This window comes from Vulpes lagopus, chromosome 1 (genome assembly GCF_018345385.1).
Source record: "Vulpes lagopus strain Blue_001 chromosome 1, ASM1834538v1, whole genome shotgun sequence".
Lineage (NCBI taxonomy): Eukaryota > Metazoa > Chordata > Mammalia > Carnivora > Canidae > Vulpes > Vulpes lagopus.
This window is the reverse complement of record NC_054824.1, coordinates 141,089,026-141,108,758: the sequence shown is the minus strand read 5'-3', so window position 1 is coordinate 141,108,758 and position 19,733 is coordinate 141,089,026. Positions and strand designations below refer to the sequence as shown.

Below are 19,733 nucleotides of genomic sequence, written 5' to 3'. Positions count from 1 at the left end.
CAATCCCAGAACCCTCGTATCACACCCTGAGCCGAAGGCGGTATCACACCCTGAGCCGAAGGCGGTATCACACCTTGAGCCGAAGGCGGACACTCAACCACTGAACCCCCCCGGGGGACCCCAAGGCCCCCTTTTAAAGATTTTTAAAAATCCAAAGCAATATCATATACATTTTATGGACACATACATATTATAAAAGCTTGCATGGGAATGATAACGTTTAAGAGAATGGTTATTTGTGGGGAAGGTGGTGGACATTGGAGAAAGCACATAAGCAGTTCAAACAGAACTGAGGCACCTATGGCCAAAATTGTTGACCGAGCTAGGTGGTTGATATGTGGGTATTCATTACATTGCTCTCTATGATTCTGTCATGTGTAATATTCTATAATAAAAATAATGAGAAATTTTAGTATTTATATGCTACCTAAATACTAAATATACTAATATAAGCATACTAAGTACTAAATAAATTCTAAAATATATGCTACATGTAAATACTAAAAGGTTTGCAGGTGAAATGATGTATTTGGCTTCAAAATACTCTGAGGAGTAGATGAGTTGGTAAGCATATAATAAAACGGAATTGTTTGTGAGTTGATAAACATTTAAGTCAGGGATGGGTACATGGGCATTCATTAAACTGTCTCTTGTGTATGTGTGAAGCTTTACATTATAAAAAGTTTTGAAATGTAATAGTGTTATATTCAACATTAAAAATACATTAATATATAATATCCACTGTTGAACAGAATAACATCCACTTTATAGAATAATTTGATTTTCCAAAAGTTGATATTTGCTTATATCCAAAAACCTATTGTTTGAGGATTGACTTTTTTTTTTTTTTTAAAGATTTTGTTTATTTATTCATGAGAGACACAGACTGAGAGAGAGAGAGGGGCAGAGACACAGGCAGAGGGAGAAGCAGGCTCCATGCAGGGAGCCCGATGTGGGACTCCATCCCAGGACTCCAGGACCACGCCCTGGGCTGAAGGGAGGCGCTAAACCTCTGAGTCATCCAGGGATCCCCGGGATTGACTTTTTTAAGAAAACCTTTTTATTAAAGAAAATTTCAAAAATACACAGAGATAGAAGGCAAGGGCGGGTTCCCCCATGTTCTCATGAAGTAGCTTGAACAATTGTGACTGTCTTGCTGATTGAATTCAGGCATGGAGCAGGGCAAAGTTTTGAACTGGAGGCTCTAGGAAGCTGCCCCGGTGGAGATGCCTGTTAGGCAGTTGGAAATGTGAGCTGTAATTCAGGTTAGAACCTTGCTATCTAGTTTTGTCATTACCTCTTACCTTAGAACTATATCCAATCCTGTTTGTGTTAATACCGGATTGAGAACACCATTTGCATTCTTTGCTTGCATTAAGAGTTGATGAAAAAAAAAAAAAGAGTTGATGAGTTTCCTCACAGGTGGGGGCAATAAGCTTACAGATAATGAGGGTTGATACTGTTTCTTAAGTCATAGCCAGTCTAGATAAATGTGCTGTTTCTCTGCCTGTGAATGGACATGTGGTTATGTTTCCATAGATTTTTGAAGCTCAAGAATGTGAAAGAATAAACTTCTTTCGGAATGCATTGTGGTTACACCTGAATCAGCTGTCACAACAATGCGTCAGGAGCGATGATGTAAGTTAGAGGTGTCCATGGGGGATTCATTAGAGTGGAAGGAACCATAGATATTAGTCCACCCTCCTCATTTGAGGCCCAGAGAGGTACAGTGACTTGCCCAAGCTTCCAAATGAGTTGATAGACCCAAATAAATGCCGACTGCCTGACTCCTAGTCTGCTTTGCCACCATGACTTTCTCTTTAAGGAAATCAGAGTTAGAGCAGGAGAGCAGAGAATGGAGATTCAGATGCAGGTTTTGTTGTTGTTGTTAAGATTTTTTTTTACTTATTTATTCAAGAGAGAGATTGAGAGAGAACGTGGGAGCAGGGGGAGGGGCAGAGGGAGAGGGAGAAGCAGACTCCCTGCTGAGCAGACCACAAGCGTTCTCTTTGTTAAGAAATAGCCACCCTCACTTAGATGGGACATTTGCTTTAGAAGAACAATTAAACGCATAGAAAACCTGTCAAATTGCCTAGAACTTTTTTTTCCAAATTAATTAATTGTCTTTGCATTTGTGTGTAGCATTGGTCTTGGTATCTATTTCCTTTGGCCATCAGTATTAAAAAAAAAAACAAAAAACTCTGCGAGGTATTTATACTGCCACAGAGATACATTTCTTGTCATCTTTAAAACAATTTAAAATTTTATTATTATTATTATTTATTTATGATAGTCACAGAGAGAGAGAGAGAGAGAGAGGCAGAGACACAGGCAGAGGGAGAAGCAGGCTCCATGCACCGGGAGCCCGATGTGGGACTCGATCCCGGGTCTCCAGGATCGCGCCCTGGGCCAAAGGCAGGCGCCGAACCGCTGCGCCACCCAGGGATCCCTTTAAAACAATTTTAATAGCAGATAAGCATCAGAGAAATCCCTTTATATGGGTCATGTAAAAGGAGACTTGGGAATGTCTCTTTTTCTTCTCACAACAAAATTTGGGAGAATCAGCCATTCATCAAACCTGTTTGAATAAGCTCTGTTACAATTATCACCGACATATACCTCTAGCTTGATTTATCTTCTTTTTGTTAGATGTATGAAGAAGTCCGTAAGAGCTTGGAAGCGTGCAGCATTGAAAAGGACATTGCGTACTTTGTGAGTCACCGAAAAACTGGACAGACTCCACCAGGTGAATTGAGGGGCAGGGCTGGGGGGTTTGTGTAAGCATTTCTACTGGTCTTTTGTGTCACATGTCAGGAAGGGAAGACCTCAGCATCTTAATATTTTGTTTCTTGATTCCCCTAGCACCCATCATGTATGAGAATTTCTACTGTCCCCAGAAGAATACAGCTCCACAGGGAAAAGCTCCAGGGCCTAACTTAGCAAGGTAATAACCAGTTGCCTTTCACATGAAGAAAAATACTTTAAATCAATGTTGTTATCATTAGCGTTCTAAGAGGTATTAGAATTGGAACACATCTACCACTGCATTTGCTTAGAGGTTGCTAGATTGGGGAAGTAGCATTTTTAGGACAAATGTGAAGTGTAGTTTACCAGTCATAGTTTAAGGATGACTATATCATACTTGAGTGTGATTATTGCTACTCATGTATAAATCCTATACCTTTTTCTAGCTTATAGAAAGCAGGAATCAGCAGATTCTGGCCCCTGTGAGTCATCTCTGACCAACCTCTTTTAGTAGGGCCCAAGCGTAAAGAATAGATTTTGTATTTTTAAATAGCTGAAAAAAGAGAAAAAGATACTATTGTGTGACACGTGAAAATTACACGAAATTCAGATGTCAGTGTTCATATAAAGTTTTATTGGAATCTGACCATGCTCATTCATTTACATTTTGTCAATGGCTGCTTTGGCATTCGAGTTGACAAGAATTTTGATAGAGGTGCCCTGGTGGCCGGCAGAGCCTAAATCATTTGCTGTCTGCCCCTGCTGTAAAGGATCCCGAAAGAAGAGAAACTTCTGTTTCACATGCAGTCAATTTCAAGGCTAAGCTGTTCATTTCCACTCCAGTTTTTTTAAAAAGAGAAGAGAGTATTTGAGGGGGCATTGCATGACCCCCATCAGTATTTTTTTTTTAAGAATTTATTTATTTATTCATGAGAGACAGAGAGAGAGTGAGAGAGAGGCAGAGACACAGGCAGAGGGAGAAGCAGGCTCCATGCAGGGAACCGGACGTGGGACTGGATCCCGGGTCTCCAGGATCACGACCTGGGCCAAAAGTGGCGCTAAACCGCTGAGCCACCTGGGCTGCTCCCCACCCCCCGGCCCCAATCAATATTTAAGGATGCCAGGCACCGTTCAGAACAGTTCCTGTGAATTAGCTCATTTCATCCTCACAGTGAGGTGGGAGTAGCTTGTATTTTCCATCTTTACATGTCGAGATACTGAGGTGCCAGGAGATCAGGAAATTCCACTCACAGCAGAGATTTGGTCTGGGTTGTGGGGACATGGCTCCATGTTTCCTGACTGCTCTTTATTCTGCTCGTCAGCGTAATAGAATGTCAGCAGCCTGGATTCCCAAAGGTCAGTGGTATGGGCCTCACACTTCATCTGAACTCTCCTTGACTCTCCAGAACAAAAACCAGATCTGATTAGAGTGTGGTACACTTGGAGTGTCAAGTTAAAAATTAGGAAAAAATAACAAGCACTCATCTGAAAGACTTTGGTTTTCGTTTCTTACAGGAGAGGACCTCTCCCAGCTCCTAAAACTTTACCAGGTAGGACAAAGAAAGACCTTTTGAAATGCTTATGTTGTGTTCTGTCTCTCTCTTTTTGAAAAGATTTTATTTATTTGAGGGAGAGAGAGAGACAGACAGACAGAACTACTAGGGGGCAAGGGCAAAGGGAGAAGCAGACACCCTGCTGAGCACAGAGCCCTGTGCAGGATTGGATCCCAGGATTCTGAGATCATGACCAAAGCTGAAATCAGATGCTTAACTGACTGAGCCACCCAAGTGCCCCATCATGTTCTCTTTAAGTTTAAGTAGCTAGAATGTTGAAATAAAGGGAAAGAGGAGAATAAATAGAATCAAATTCTCTTGAGAATGACACTGTATCAGGATCTTAATATAATACTGTTTGCCACAGAGTGGACTTTGGTAATCAGTGGTCTACTTTACAGCTTATTAAAGAGAATTCAGTTCTTGGAGTACCAAAAGAAACTTACTATAAGGAAGTCTTACTTAAGAGATTATTTCAACTTGAACCAGAAAAACAGCCAAGGGAGGTATAGTTTCCTTTCGATTACACAGAAACATGACTGATAGAAGGCATAGATGTCTAGAAACACATAACCTGATATTATATATTTGTACACTGACCATAATTGGGTCTTCCACTAATCACTCTGGTCTCTTTTTCATTCAGAACTCCCATGATACCTGTGGGACAATGATACATTTTAGCATTTTTTTGTTAGTTTTATTCCTTGGATAATTATAAGATCCTTGAGGGTGGGCACTTCTCCCATATCACTCAGAGCACCTAACACAGTAGTGAGCACATAGTAGGTGCTCAACAAATGTCTATTATTTGAGTGAAAGAAAGATATACTTACTTGTGTTCAAGGGACTGAGGGAAGAGGCAACTCATGCTGCTTATGGTAGCTTAGTACAACTTCAGTGATTGAAGAGGAATTTCGGGCCTGAAATGATATCTTCGAAAAATATAAAGATTTAAGTTATTTTATTTTTGTAAAACAAGTAGCACCTAATAAGGTGGGAGTTATTTATGTCTGTGATTGAAGATGACTTTGCTCTAGGTGCTGCCATTGGTACATGGATGACTAAGGGCAAAGCCATCATAGTAGTGATTTCCAGAATGTAGGAGAGCATCCTCTGGCTTGTAGTTATGACTACCATTTGTAGATTTTGTTGCCAGATATTTTCTTTTTACAAAAGGGCAATCACTGGAATCTTTAAGTGGAATGTTTTGATTTCAAAAGGGCTGAGATCTTATCATGAAACGATATTAACTTAATGTTACTCTGTTCTGCCCGTTGCAGATGACCCTGATTATTCTTTGGTTGATAATTACAGTCTGATCTATCAGTAACATCAATGGTAAGAACCTTTAATTTTCACATAATCAAGTTGCATTTAGACTGGTGATTGTGTTTTTGAGTCTTTGAAGCTTTGTTATAAACACTACTGCAGCAGCAAGGCCTCACCTTAGGCTGGCCCCCTGATGCATGGGGTCCTGCAGGATGGCCTCTCTGGGTCCTGTACTGCAAGGGGACTGGAGCCCACAGCATATCTATTTGAATGAGGAGATTCTCCCTTCATTAATTATTCTGTAGCTTGTTTTCTGCTCCTGTTAAGTTTTTTTGTGGCTATAACACACTTAATGCTTAAGGCGATGTTTACAAACAAAACCCCGCATGATCTTCACTTGTGAAGAAGGTACTCCCCCTTCCCAAAAGAGGAAGAATCAAGTAAAATGAAGTTAGTGAAAATGAGGCAAATACTATCACACTCACTTAGTACATAAGGGCATCGTAGGGGTCATCTCATATCAGATTATAACTGCTCCAAACTATCAAACTACAGGGATTCCAAGAGCAGAACTCTGGAGCCAGCCATCACTGCAAAGGTGACGCTTTGTCTTTGGTTCTCAGGTGCTTACAAGTCAATCTCAGTCTTCAGAAATGGGAAGGAACGCCTCTGAAGCCAAAATAGTACAAAATGAAACTCTACAAAGTATAAGTGTTTTTAACCCAAATGAGCATATCTTGAGATATGACAGACAATATATGTACATAGAAGCAAAGAAAAGACTTGAAAGGACTTATTCCCAAATAAGTAATAGTTTTTCTTTTGCTTTACCTATGTTTTCCAATTTGTCTGCAATGAAACCTTATTGCTTCTTTAATAAGAAACCATTTTTGAAGAATTGATTCTCTTGCATATGCCTGATCTTAGTATGTTCCTGGGGGTGAGAGGAGCAGGGGTGGGATGCAGGAGCTGGAACAGCCTCTCTCCTCCTCTTCCTGGTGTGGTGTTCCTATAACTTAGGAAACAAAGCAAGCTTTAATCGTGCCTCATAATGGCTTTCCTTCAGTATTCTATAGTACTGAGAAGTTCTTGAAGTGAGCACATCAAACATCACTTGTCTTCAGTCCTCTGAAAACCCGTACTTCATGACTTACAGTCCATTAGCTAGATGGGACGGGAGCCATGTTGTTTTGACTACATAGAAATAACCAGCTAGTACGTATTTATATTTAAACATAAGTCCTTAAGGTGTTTAATACACGTATATAACATCTAAACAATTGTGCTGTGAGAGATAATGGAAATTGAAGACCTAAAATACCCCAGCCTCTGACTTTCTGACTTACAGACAAATTGGAGTCTTTACAAGTGGTCATCATTTCTTCATTTCATAAGGTTCCCTTTTTCTCATGGAAAGAGGCACGGCCCATATTAGTGGTAGAGAGGGACACGGGAATCAGTGACTTGGGACTCTAAGGCGAAACCTGCACTCTGGAACACCATGTAAATGATGGCTACAGGCAGCCATTGGCAGCTCCAAGTTGTTTGTTTTTTTTTTGTTTTTGTTTTTGTTTTTCATTTTTAACCTCTTCCTTTCATACCCTCACCTATTTGCACAAAGCATGTATTCTAGTTGTTTAATAGTAACCTTTGACTCAGCAACTCTAGTTCCTCAGAGCTCAAGGACCTGTTGCTCGGATGCAAGATGGTAGAGCCAACATATCTACATGAGCTGTATCACTTCCTCGGGTTCACTACTGTGTGGCAGTTCGACAGACAGAGACTCAATGTATACATGTGTTATTGACAGAATTGAAGAGAATTTTACAGAAAGAAGTCTTTCTTAGTTAATAATTTAGCTAAGCAATTTACCACAACACTTAAAATAGTTTGAGCCTTTGGAAATGAAATAGGAAGGTGTAGGAATTTATGATTTGTTTGGCATCATTGGTATTAGCTGCTGTAACTATTTTTAGTTCTAACATGTTTAGGTAAAGATAGATTATAACTCTGTGTACTAAAAAATATAAATATGTGTATTATTTACCAGAAAGCAATATTGTTGTCATCATAATCCATTTTTCATGACTTAAAAAAATTTGTTTAAGAAAGAGCATGTGAGCATGTGCTCTCATGAGCGCGGGGAAAGTTGTGGAAGGAGGGGGAGAGAATCTCCAAGAGACCCTCCCCTGAACATGGAGCTCAACCTGGGGCTCCATCTCACGACCATGAGATCATGACCTGAGCCAAAACCAAGAGGCAGATGCTTAACCGAATAAACCACCCAGGCACCTCCATTTTTAATACATATTCTTTGTCATTTGCTTTCTTTGGCCAAGCATACTTATTCTTGGTGAATAATATACCAAGGTGGGAGTGAGGAGCTGATGTGAATGATTCATTTAAATGAAATTTCTCTGTTATTCTCTTTCAGAAAACAACCCTTTTTCCGGCTGGTGCTTCTATGGCATGGGAGGAGGCACTCAGAGCAGTAGAATCTGTAGCCAAGCTATGTCAGTCATGAAACTTTGAAATTAAACCTTGCTGTAATTTGTTGGTATTTTATATTGATTGTAGACATTTAGACCAACTGAGGTTAGTCAAGTTCTGAAATTTAAAAAAAAAAAAAGTTTACACATTGCCCCAGACTGAAAAAGTATCCTTTTCCAGTCAGCTACCAGCGCTGTGAATGAATTGTGTTCTCTCCTTGATCTGGGAAAGTCTCTGGGAAGAGCCTTGACTCTTCTTGGGGGAAGGAGGTGGCTGCAGAGGGGTCTGAACCATCAACCTATAGGAGCATCTTGGGCTTTGGGGGTAGCGTGGCTATAGAATGTTCTCAACAGCACACATTCTCTCAGTGGTACACAATTTTAAATCACCTTCCTTTTTGGCTGGAGGGACTTAGAGGCCATCTGATTATATGTTCTCATCTTACAGTTGAGGAAATGAGACTCAGAAGTGTGAAATCCATTTCCTAACTGATTAGGGACAGAACCAAAACTGGAGTGTAAGCTCATTCCACATCACCATTCTTACCAATCTTTCCCGTGGCTCTGGTATTCATGTTGAAATTTCAGATGTCAAATGTTTTTGCCAGTGTCTTTTCAACTGGGAAAATTACTAGGGCTTAAATGTCAGATTTATTTTTAAATGACTCACTGTGTGTACTGAAGGATAGGACACCATATTTAACTTAATCTAAGAAGCCAGTGATTGTAAAGCATGCCATTATTTTATAGACCACTGAGTTAGGTGGGGGAGTGGACCATTAACTTGTGACAGTTAATGGCCAAGCCTATTTGAATTTGATTTGCTAAAGTGTGAAAAAAAAAAAAAAGGTACATCCTAGAATCAGTGCAACAGGATATTTTGACTCCGTTCCTAAAGTGAAGTCTAAAGCTCCCAAGCCAGGAGTCCTCAATCCTGGGTCTTCACAGAGAATCTTTTTCCCTTGCTAAATGCTGGAATTTTTTAAAGTGTCGATCTTCACCTTTCAGGGGTATTTAGGTCTTTCTTTTGGTGCCCACAAACAGCAGGGGGATTGCATCCCTTTTGCATAATATCCATACACCATGAGAAAACAGTACAGTGCAGTTGATACCAAATTAAATTAGCACTGGTACTTATTTGGTATGTAGTAAAGTTCTGTTTTCAGAAAGAGCACAGGTTTTCTTCTCTTGCCTGTGCAATAGATTTTTCAGAACTATGCATAAATTTACTGAAACAAGATTGATTATTTTCCCCTATTTAATGTAAGGTGTTACTCAAAGTGGCAGCTTCTTCTCATGACAGGAAACTTGCATCAAATGAATATCCTTTTGAGAAACTGAAGTTTGCAAAGGGCCATTGACTTCCCCAAATTGAGCAGACTCAGGAAATTTTCCTTTGAACTCAGAACATTATATTTTTTAATGTTTTATTTATTGTTGGCAGTTCCTCAGGGATTTCACTTTTCTTTCTATTGGTCAGTGCAATTGATGTCAAAGTTTTATGAATTGAAAATATTTTTATTTTATTGCTTTTTCAGTTTGATATGAAGTAAAATAAAGGTTCTTGGTGATTTGGGATTCATTTTGCATTTTTGTGTTAACTGCATCCTCTGTTCAAAGGCTGTGTGAAGTGCAGATGGTTGGTAGGGGAGGTAACACACCGCTTCTCCCAATCCTTCCTTCAGGTATCAGGGCAAAGTCATTTCCTTGGGGAGGCACTGTCTTCACATTTGAGCTAGATTGGATCCCACTGCTGTGTTCTTCTCCTCTCCCATATTTTCCATGATATTGCATGATTCACTCTTGACATTCATTAATTGTTCAAAGTCTGCCTTCCCTCCTAGATAGTAACCTTAATGACAGTAGGTCCCTCTCTGTCGGTTTTTCCTGCTGTATTCCCAACACTTGACACAGGGTAGTAAGTATGAAAGAATTAGTGGCTAGAAGACAGCATGCCTGGGAAAACAACCAGCTGAGAAAGAAAATGGGAGTGTAAAGGGAACGAAGCCAGTCAAATAAACATACACATTAAATTTAGTGAATATGAGCTACCCTGAAGACTGTAGGTATCTTTTTTTTTTTTTTACGATTTTGTTTATTTATTCACAAGACACACAGACACACAGAGAGAGGCAGAGATACACAGGCAGAGGGAGAAGCAGGCTCTCTGCAGGGAGCCTGATGTGGAACTCCATCCCAGGACCCTAGGATCACGACCTGAGCCAAAGGCAGACGCTCAACCACTGAGCCACCCAGGCATCCCAGTAGGTGTCTTTTCTTAAAATATTTCATTTATTTATTTGAGAGAGAGATTGAGAGTGACAGCGAGAGTGAGAGCAAGACAGAGAGAGAGAGAGAATGAGGTGGCGGGAGGGGCAGAGGGAGAACCAGGCTTCCTGTTAAGCAGGGAGCCTGACTGGGGCTCGGTCCCGGGACCCTGGGATGATGACCTGAGCCCAAGGCAGACCTCTAACCGACTGGGACACCCAGGCACCCCAAGACTATAGGTATCTTGATTTGAGTTCCACTGGAAGCAGTCCCTGAGATAAGGATTTGAGTGTGGGTCCTTTTTATGGGGGATAATCCCAGAAATCACCAGTATGGGGTGGGGAGGTAAAGGAGATGGATGAAGGAGGGAAGGGAAGCAGAAGAGCATGCATTATCAGACCAGTCAGCGCTGCGGGCATTGGAGCTTCAGTCTGGGGACTCCTGGGGTACAGTGTGGGACACATATCTCACAGATGGTTCACTGGTGGGGAGGGAGCTGGGATGTTCATTCCCCAGCTACCTTCAGTCACTGGTGGGGGGCCACCCCCAGCAGGCATTAATTCCCTGGCCTTTCTGACCTGCCAGAAATGCAGAAATGCCAGCAGAGTGGGCTGGATTGGGATTGCCCAGAGAGTCCTTGGGAGGGGCAGTTCCTGGCAGTTGGAAATGGGCTGATGTTTAAGGAAATGGCAAATACTGAAAGGATGTGGTGTCCTGACAGTGGCTGACCTCTGCCTGGCTCAGATCCAGTTGTGCCCGAATGAGTTTTACTCCACCCTGCCATTAATTCATCAAGTTCGCGTGCGCGCGTGCGAACACACACACACACACACACACACACACAGACAAAGAGGTTTAGTATGCCAAGCTGTAGTCCCTTCCTAGATGGTCCTGAGTCTATAACTGATATTCATCGTCTCCTTCTTCTACCAGCTTGTTATAGAGTTAATTGTACTCTGCCTACAGCTCTCTCCAAATTGACATGTTGAAGTCCCAACCCTTCATATCTCAGAATGTGGCTGTGTTTGGAGATGAGGCCTTGAATGAGGTGGTTAAATTGAAATGAGATCTCTGGGGTGGGGCCCTAATCCAGTCTGACTATGTAAGAAGAGAAAGAGAGACACCAACAGTGAGTGTGCACAAAGGGATGACCTTGTGAAAGACAACCAGAAAGCTTGCTGTCTGCAAGCCAAGGAGAGAGGCCTCAGAGGAAACCAACCAGTACCTTCCTTCATCTTGGACTGCCGGCTTCTAGAACAAGAAAATGAATTTCTATTATTTAACCCATTCAGTCTGTGGTATTTTGACATGGCAGCCTTAGCCAATTAATACCACACATTCTAGATTCCCTTCACACTTGGCAAGTCTACTACTTGTCTAGGTTGCTTGACTGGTGAGATGACCCAAACCCTCATCCCTTAGCCCCTGATTATCAGGCTCTTGTCAGACCATGTTTGCTGAAATTGTCAAGGATATTTGTTACCAGGCATGGCAACACTCAGAGGCACCCCAGTGAAACTCCTGGGTTCTAGATATATTCCTCCCTGTCCCACTTTCCTCATAATAATCACCTGCCTACTCCTGCTGGGACAGTTGCTCCTTTCTTGTTGGTCTATTGGCATGACTAGGCATCAGTCACAGTTTCAGTGGAAACCTCTCTGTGTCTCCTGGTTGATGCATCTCCTGGCAACCACAGAGAGCCAGGTGCTCTAGTCTAGCAAAGACTAAAGTTGAAGAGATGAGAAACACCAGTTTCCCAAATGGGTCAATGTGATCTATGGTGACAGAGGCCACTCTTCTTATCTCTTTGCTCCCAGACCCGTGTTTTCTACCTATTGCAGTCAACATACAGTACCATACTGTGATCATGGAAGTACCACATAAGACTTCATCTTTAGGGCCAGCACCCCAAACCCTGCAAGGTATTCTTAAGCTGCCACACCTTTACAAGACCATTCTGACATTCTCTCAGGACAGCAGCTTCTAGGTGAATGTGGTATATAGTATACCATGGACACTTGCCCATGGTTGTACCAACTTCACTGTAAAGTGCAACTCTTGGTGTAACGTGTACATTCTCAGTGGGGATAGTCTTGCTCACAGTGGGGTGAAAATTGGTTCTTGGTGGGCAAAACAAATCTTACTCTTCTTGTGTCTAAAGCATAGATACACACATGGTGCATATACAGAGATACTGTGTAACTATGGTATTAAAATTTCTTGGGGGTGGCATTGGGAAAAAATTCTCTAAAAAGGCTCCATTGGGTAATGAAAAACAATTTGGCAGACACTAGTCTAAGGTGATGTTCTGTAGAATTTTTTTAAAATAATGATACATGAGATACTCTTAGCCTTTGGTTAGCATTGCTGGCCAAGATGCTGCCAGCAGAGAAGGAGAATCTATTCTTGGAATCAATCCCAGTAGAGGTGAATCTCTGCTCCTTTTCAAGTGGAAGGAGTTCGATGGAATCAATTTCTGCCAAGTGGCTGGTTGGTCTTCTGGGGGGATGATAACATGTTTAGGGCTCACCTTCAACTTCAGAGGCTAATTGGTCAGTTAGCAGTAGCCACTAAGGTGGGCCTGGTGAGTGGAGACCCCTGTCAGAGTCTTCATCTCTGCTACCACAGCTACTCTGTTCATGAGTCCACTGGCGTGACCAGGGATGAAAGCTGGCTAGACGCCACTCCTACCCATTGGGTGGCTCTGCACCTCCTTTGACAAGTAGTTTCTTGTGGGTGCTGGTGTAAGACACAAGGTACAAGGATTTCACATTCTGTTGCCTAGTCTTTTGTTTTCAGTCTTCTAACCCCATTCCCTGATCATTCAGTCAAGTCGTGTCCCATTGCCCAGCAGTCTGGGTATGTGCTTGCCTGAGGCTCCTCCTCCTCATCATGCCAGGCTGATGACCCACTGTGTCACTTGATGCACTGCCCACTGGGAGCACTTCTCTCCCCCCTGGGTGGGGCTGTCACATAGCAGCAGTCCACATATAGGTGAACAACAATGAACATGCAGAGGTGATTTGATTTGATTGCTGTTGAACCAGGCATGAGTGTTTTTGCTCTTCTCCATTCACTGGGTTGAAGGAAACCTCCTCTGAGGCCACAGGTGAGAACTGGAAGGAGAGACATGGGTGCAACACAGGAAGTTGGCAGAAGCGTCTGCATTGCCCATCTGCCCGGATTTGCCTCCGCCTGTTCCAGAATGTACCCCCTGGACCTGACTCAGGGGGTCTACATAAGGAGAAACTAGTTTATTTTTTATTTTTTTATTTTTGTATAAACTAGTTTAGAGTAGCATTATTTCATGTTCCTGTTTCCTTCATAACATTTACAAAATGCTTCTCTGTACATGTTACCATAGAGGCTTTCTTGTTGGTTAGTACTAGTGACCTGAACTTGTATTTTCTTTGGTACACCAACAGCAGTCGACAATCAACCCACTCTATGGTCCTTAGAACTACGTGTGACCCCATAGCTCTCAAATGTCTGGGGTGTTGCATAAGCCTGTCCCCCTGAATCCTGCCCTGAATCACCACATATAAGGCCAAGATAATTGTGATGCTTCAGCTTGGCAGCTACCACCGCTCCACTTCCATAAGCAGTGGGATCCTTGTTACCGTCTGGCTGGGAAGGGGGCTGATTCCAGAATGCCACCCTCACATCTGAGGGTGATACTGTCTTCAGTATCTGATACTATTCTGATACTGTCTTCACCTGGGTTCCTCGAGGAGGCCTGGAGACCAGGACTTGAGATCAAGTAGTTCATTTAGGAGATGAACCCAGAGCACACTAGCAGTGAAACGGAAGTGAAAAAGGGAAGAGAAGGAAGTGAATAAAGACTGTGTTATCAAGGAAGTTGCCATGGCAAGCAACTGGAGCTGAATCCCACAGGGGACTCTGGGGAACAGCAGAGAGCACAGATTGCAGTGTTAGTCCATGACAGGTGTCAGGGAGCTGGGTATGTGTATTCGTTTGCTAAAGTGGTGATAATAAGATACCACACGACAGCTGGCTTAAACAACAGAAATTTGTTGCCTCCCAGTTGTGAAGTTTAGAAGTCCAAAGTCATGATGTCAGCAGAGCTGGTTTCTTCTGAGGGCTGTGATGGAAGGAGCTGTTCTGGGCCTCTCTCCTGCCTAGTAGATGGTCATCTTACCTCTATGCATGTTTCTGTGTCCAAATGCTGCTTTTGTATAAGGATACTTAGTCATGCTGGATTAGGGCCCACCCTTAGGACCTCCTTTTAAATAGATTACGTCTCTCCAGATCCTATCACCAAATAAGGTCACATTCTCAAGTACTGGGAGTTAGGACTGCAATATACGAATTTGAGAGATAACAATTCAACTCATAGTTGTATTTATATGCCAACTCCCATCGTCACTGGTTGAGGGCTGCTTTCAATTTAGGGGAATGCAGTATTTCCCTAGCATCTTCAGCCTGACATACATGTGGCTCGGAGGCAAATATGTGACAATTGGCATTTGGATCTGCATACTCGGAAGTCATAAATGCCAAGGAGATATGAGTGGGACACCAGCAGTACCTGATGCCTTGAGGGTGCAAACAACTAACCATTTCTATGACTCATTTAACTGTTTTTTTTTTTTTTTCTTAATGGGGGAAGATTATGAGAGAGGAAATGATAGAAAAAAGATAAGTTTTATGTGTTTTGCTTCCTATGGAAGCAAAAGTGTTAACAGAAGAGACCCTGTCTTCCAAAAAAAAAAAAAAGAAATGCTGGCTGGGCATTTTTGGCACTTGCACCGCCAGCTAATTGTTTCAAGAAACTGAAAACTTTAGAAGTAACATGATTTCTTCATAGTTAAAAAAAAATATGTTTAGTAATCATGAATGATGAAATAATTAATGCCTCCTACAGATTGAGGAAGTAATTAACTGTAGAATGAAGGACTTCTCGGAAATCGTGTCAGGAGGTGTTGCCAGTGGAGAATTGCCACCAGATGGCAACAGAGTCTCTGGAATCTAATTTTGTAGGGGCATTTGATAAAGGTTTACCCCAGGGCTCATTCCTGAAGCAGCTTTCACTGAATCCCTGTTATGGCAAATACTACTCCTTTTATGAATGCCTGGTAATTTGTTTTAAATTGGAATTTTTCTCATGAGATTGAAAATTATTTTAAATTCTGAAAGCTGCAATGAAAATGAATATAACCCATTGGAAGGAAATTTTGTAAATATTTATTTTTTTAAATTTAATTAGTTTCAGAGATAGAGTTCAGTGATTCATCAGTCTTATATAATACCCAGTGCTCATTACATCACCCAGTTGCCCCATCCCTCCTCCACCCCTCCCAGCAACCCTCAATTTGTCTCCCATGACTAAGAGTCTCTTATGGTTTGTCTCCCTTTCTGATCTTGTTTTATTTTTCCCTCTCTTCCCCCATGATCCTCTGTTTTGTTTCTTAAATTCCACATATGAATGAGATCATATGATAATTGTGTTTCTCTGATTGACTTATTTCACTTAGCATTGTACCCTCTAGTTCCATTCATATAGTTGCAAATGGCAAGATTTCATTTTTTTGATGGCTGAGTAGTATTCTGTTGTATATACACCACATCTTCTTTATCCATTCACCTGTCGATGGACATCTGGGCTCTTTCCAGTTTGGCTGTTGTGGATATTGCTGCTAGGTAAATATTTATTAAAATTAAAAAAGAGAATGTTTCTTTGATTAGCAATTTTGCAGCTAGGTATCTATCTTACAGAAGCATACATGCACAAAAATATACAAGTATGGTCATTTGCAAGCATTGATTTTTCTTTTAAGATTTTATTTCATTTTAAAAAAAGTAATCTCTATACCCAATGTGGGGCTTGAACTTACAACTCCAAGATCAAGAATCACATGCTTTACTGGCTGAGCCAGCCAGGCCCCCCTCAGCATTATTATTATTATTATTTTTTCTTTTATATACATGGTTTATTCCTTCTGACCCCCATGTTGCAACCCCAGCCTCAGTCGCCCTCCCAGCATGGAGCTACAACCCCACCAACTCTCTCAGGGGCCTCCTCTCTTGGGACTGGGTCTCTGGAGGGGGGGTGGGGAGGAGGGAGCCCTAGCACAAGGTGGTTCCCCTGTGCCCTCAGCCCCGACTCTCCAAGGGAGAAAGGAGGAAGGCAGCACAGATTAATTTTTATTTATTTATGATAGTCACAGAGAGAGAGAGTGAGAGGCAGAGACACAGGCTGAGAGAGAAGCAAGCTCCATGCACCAGGAGCCCGACATGGGATTCGATCCCGGGTCTCCAGGATAGCGCCCTGGGCCAAAGGCAGGCGCCAAACAGCTGCACCACCCAGGGATCCCTCAGCATTATTTTTAATAGTGAAAAATTAGAAACATTTTGATGGCTATCTGTTTAAGTAAAGCTAGGGACTATTTAATTAATTAAGGCAAACATTAAATAGACCCATTTTCCTTACAAGGAAATATCTTCAAAACTTATGAATTAGAAGGTCACAGGCAATACATACATAGACACTGAGTATTTAAGAATGTGATATTTGTACATGTGTAGAAAGTCTGGAAGGATGCATACTGAACATTAATAATGGTTAACTCTAGAGAGAGGAGGGATAACTTTCTATTACATGTTCTTCTATGCTGTACTTCTTTGTTGTTTGCAGATACATTTAAGAATATTATAATTTAAAATTATTATAGAATTTTTTTGAAGGAAAGAAAAATATATAAAACCAATAACCCACAGTCAATGCTGTGACTATTCTGAATAACCCAGTATCTCTCAATTGAAATATTTCTTTTTTTTAATTGAAATATTTCTGATATTCATCTTGGCTCTAATGTATAAGTTTAGGGTATTGCACATTCAGAGAGAGTAAGCCTGGCTATCTATCTTAAAAATCTATTTATACTGTATGATTGCATTGGTTCAAATCCCAGCTCCCCCATTTACTAGCTGTGTGACTGCAGGCAAATCATTTAACTTCTCTGAGCTTTAGTCTGTCTCTATAAAATGAGGACAAGAGAATTGACTTTGTAGGGTTGTTACGAAAGCCAAATGAGTTATGTGAAAAGTACTCAGAATAGTTCCTGGCTGATAGTAAGAGCTCAGGAAATGGTGATTATTACTGCACAAGGATCTGTAGTAGCATACCCTTCACTGCTAAATTAGGCCAGTAATTAACCACGCTTGTTGTCAATGTAAATTTTTTAGGGTTTCTGCAGATAGCATTTGTGCATAGAAAATACATTTACCATTATTTTGTTTTTTGAAATTAATCTTTTGAACTAATTATTTCAAAGTTAATGTTCAATTTATTAGTCATATACATTGTAAAATTTAGTTTTTATTTTTTAATTTAGTTTTTCATAAGTCTTTATCATGCTCAACATTCTATTTATAAATCTCATAAATTTCAATAATCACTTTCAAGGGAGAACTTTAACATTCGGTCATTCAAATTCAAGAGACCAAATTTTGTTAAACAGTCCATTTGTGATTTAAATTCCCTCACACAGGGCAGCCCCGATGGCTCAGCGGTTTAGCGCTGCCTTCAGCCTAGGGCATGATCCTGGAGACCTGGGATCGAGTCCCATGTCAGGCTCCCTGCATAGAGCCTATTTCTCCCTCTGTCTGTGTCTCTGCTTCTCTCTCTCTGTGTCTCTCATGAATAAATAAAAAAAATTCCCTCAAACATTTTAAACTGCAGTATTAAACTTAATGTAGATTAATTTTTTTCTATGGCCTGAACTGACCAGCAAAACTAACCTACAGAAAAAAGAAAAACAAAAAACCAAAAAACTAACCTACAGTATTAAGGTCTAATAACTTCAGTTCATATATATATATATATATATACACACATATATAAGTATATATATAAGTATATAAGTATATTTGTATATATACATATATAAGTATATGTAAGTATACTTATATATACATATATACACACATATACTTACATATAAGTATACTTATATATACATATATGCATATATACTTAAATGTAAGTATACTTATATATATACATACATATACTTATATACTTGTATATGTGTATATATATGAACTGAATTTATTACTGTAGGTTAGTTTTGCTGGTCAGTTCAGGCCACAGAAAAAATTAATCTACATTAAATTTAATACTGCAGTATTAAGACACAAAGGAGTATCCTTAGTATAGATTTTATGTACCTTGCTTCATTTTTAAGTTCCAGATGTTAAAAACCTGGCTTTGTCTCCCTTCCTCAGCTGTTCAGTTTCTTTTTTATATACATATATACTTATATACTTACATATGGATATAAGTATATATGTATACTTAAACATATATACATACATATATACTTACACATATGTACACTTATATGTGTGTATATATATATTTACTACATCTATATTCTTATTCTCTTTCTCTTTATACACACACACATGTTTTTTTTTTTACAAAGTTCAGTTTATAAATGTAAAGTATGCAGCTTTCCCCTTTAGGCTGTGATATATTTATCGCATTTTTTCTATGCATTGTGTCTGCTTCCCAACTAAACTGTAAACCACAGGAAGTGAAGGTAGGGTTAGTTCTGTTTTGCTAAGTAGTAGCTAACACATAGAGAGCTTTGAAGGCCAAAAAGGATTTGAATTGGTCAAAACCAGAAAGGTATTACAGACCTGGAGAAATACCAGCAAAAGTAATGGGTAGTAAAAGTGGCATAAATATTTTGTTCATATTTGCCAAGTCTCACCCATTATAAGTAAATAAACACACATATACCAGGATATACAAAGTGCATGTGTATCCTCAGTAGCTTGATAACTTTTTGTTGTTGAGGATTTGAAGATTTCAAAATACATGAAACTGTATATTATCAAATAGCTCAGAAACAAGTCACTGTGCTGTGTACATCTCTGAAGTGCTTCCCATTTCTCATGCCCTATTCCTGGATTTTTCATTCTAGGATATGCTACTTGTGAGTGGATAATCTTATTTTCCTCCCAAGTAAGCCATCTCAACTATCTCACCCCATCACCGGACAAAGCAACTGACTGACATTCATTTGTTCTATTCATCAGATATTTATTGAACATCTACTATTAGCTGGCCAGTGTTGTGAAGGCCTGTGCGATACAGGAGGAAACAAAGAACGCTTCCCTTTAGGATCTTACTTTCTAGAGGAGCTGACAGATAAAAACATAAAAGCAAATTATATAGTATTTTAAGAGGCACTAATGCTTTGGAAAGAAGAAACTGAACAGCTGCGGAAGGGAGACGGGGCCAGGTTTTTAACGTCTGGAACTTAAAAATGAAGCAAGTTACGAAAAATCTATACCAAGGACCCTCCTTTGTGTCTTACTTCTTCGTTGTCCTTTTCGGGCCCGACAATCCGCTCTTAGTAATGATAACATCCGTTTA

At 40.4% G+C, this 19,733-nt stretch overlaps 1 protein-coding gene across 1 annotated transcript in view; it reads left to right on the top strand.

Moving 5' to 3' along the window:
• PSTPIP2 (proline-serine-threonine phosphatase interacting protein 2) overlaps positions 1 to 9,637 on the top strand; it is a 67,838-nt gene extending 58,201 nt beyond the window's left edge. The window contains exons 10-15 of the mRNA XM_041770055.1: positions 1,540 to 1,638; positions 2,650 to 2,746; positions 2,863 to 2,944; positions 4,261 to 4,295; positions 5,582 to 5,639; positions 8,005 to 9,637. Coding sequence (XP_041625989.1) covers positions 1,540 to 1,638; positions 2,650 to 2,746; positions 2,863 to 2,944; positions 4,261 to 4,295; positions 5,582 to 5,631 — 363 coding nt within the window. The 3' untranslated portion in view covers positions 5,632 to 5,639; positions 8,005 to 9,637. The remainder of the gene's footprint in view (positions 1 to 1,539; positions 1,639 to 2,649; positions 2,747 to 2,862; positions 2,945 to 4,260; positions 4,296 to 5,581; positions 5,640 to 8,004) is intronic.
• Positions 9,638 to 19,733: the final 10,096 nt, after the last annotated feature.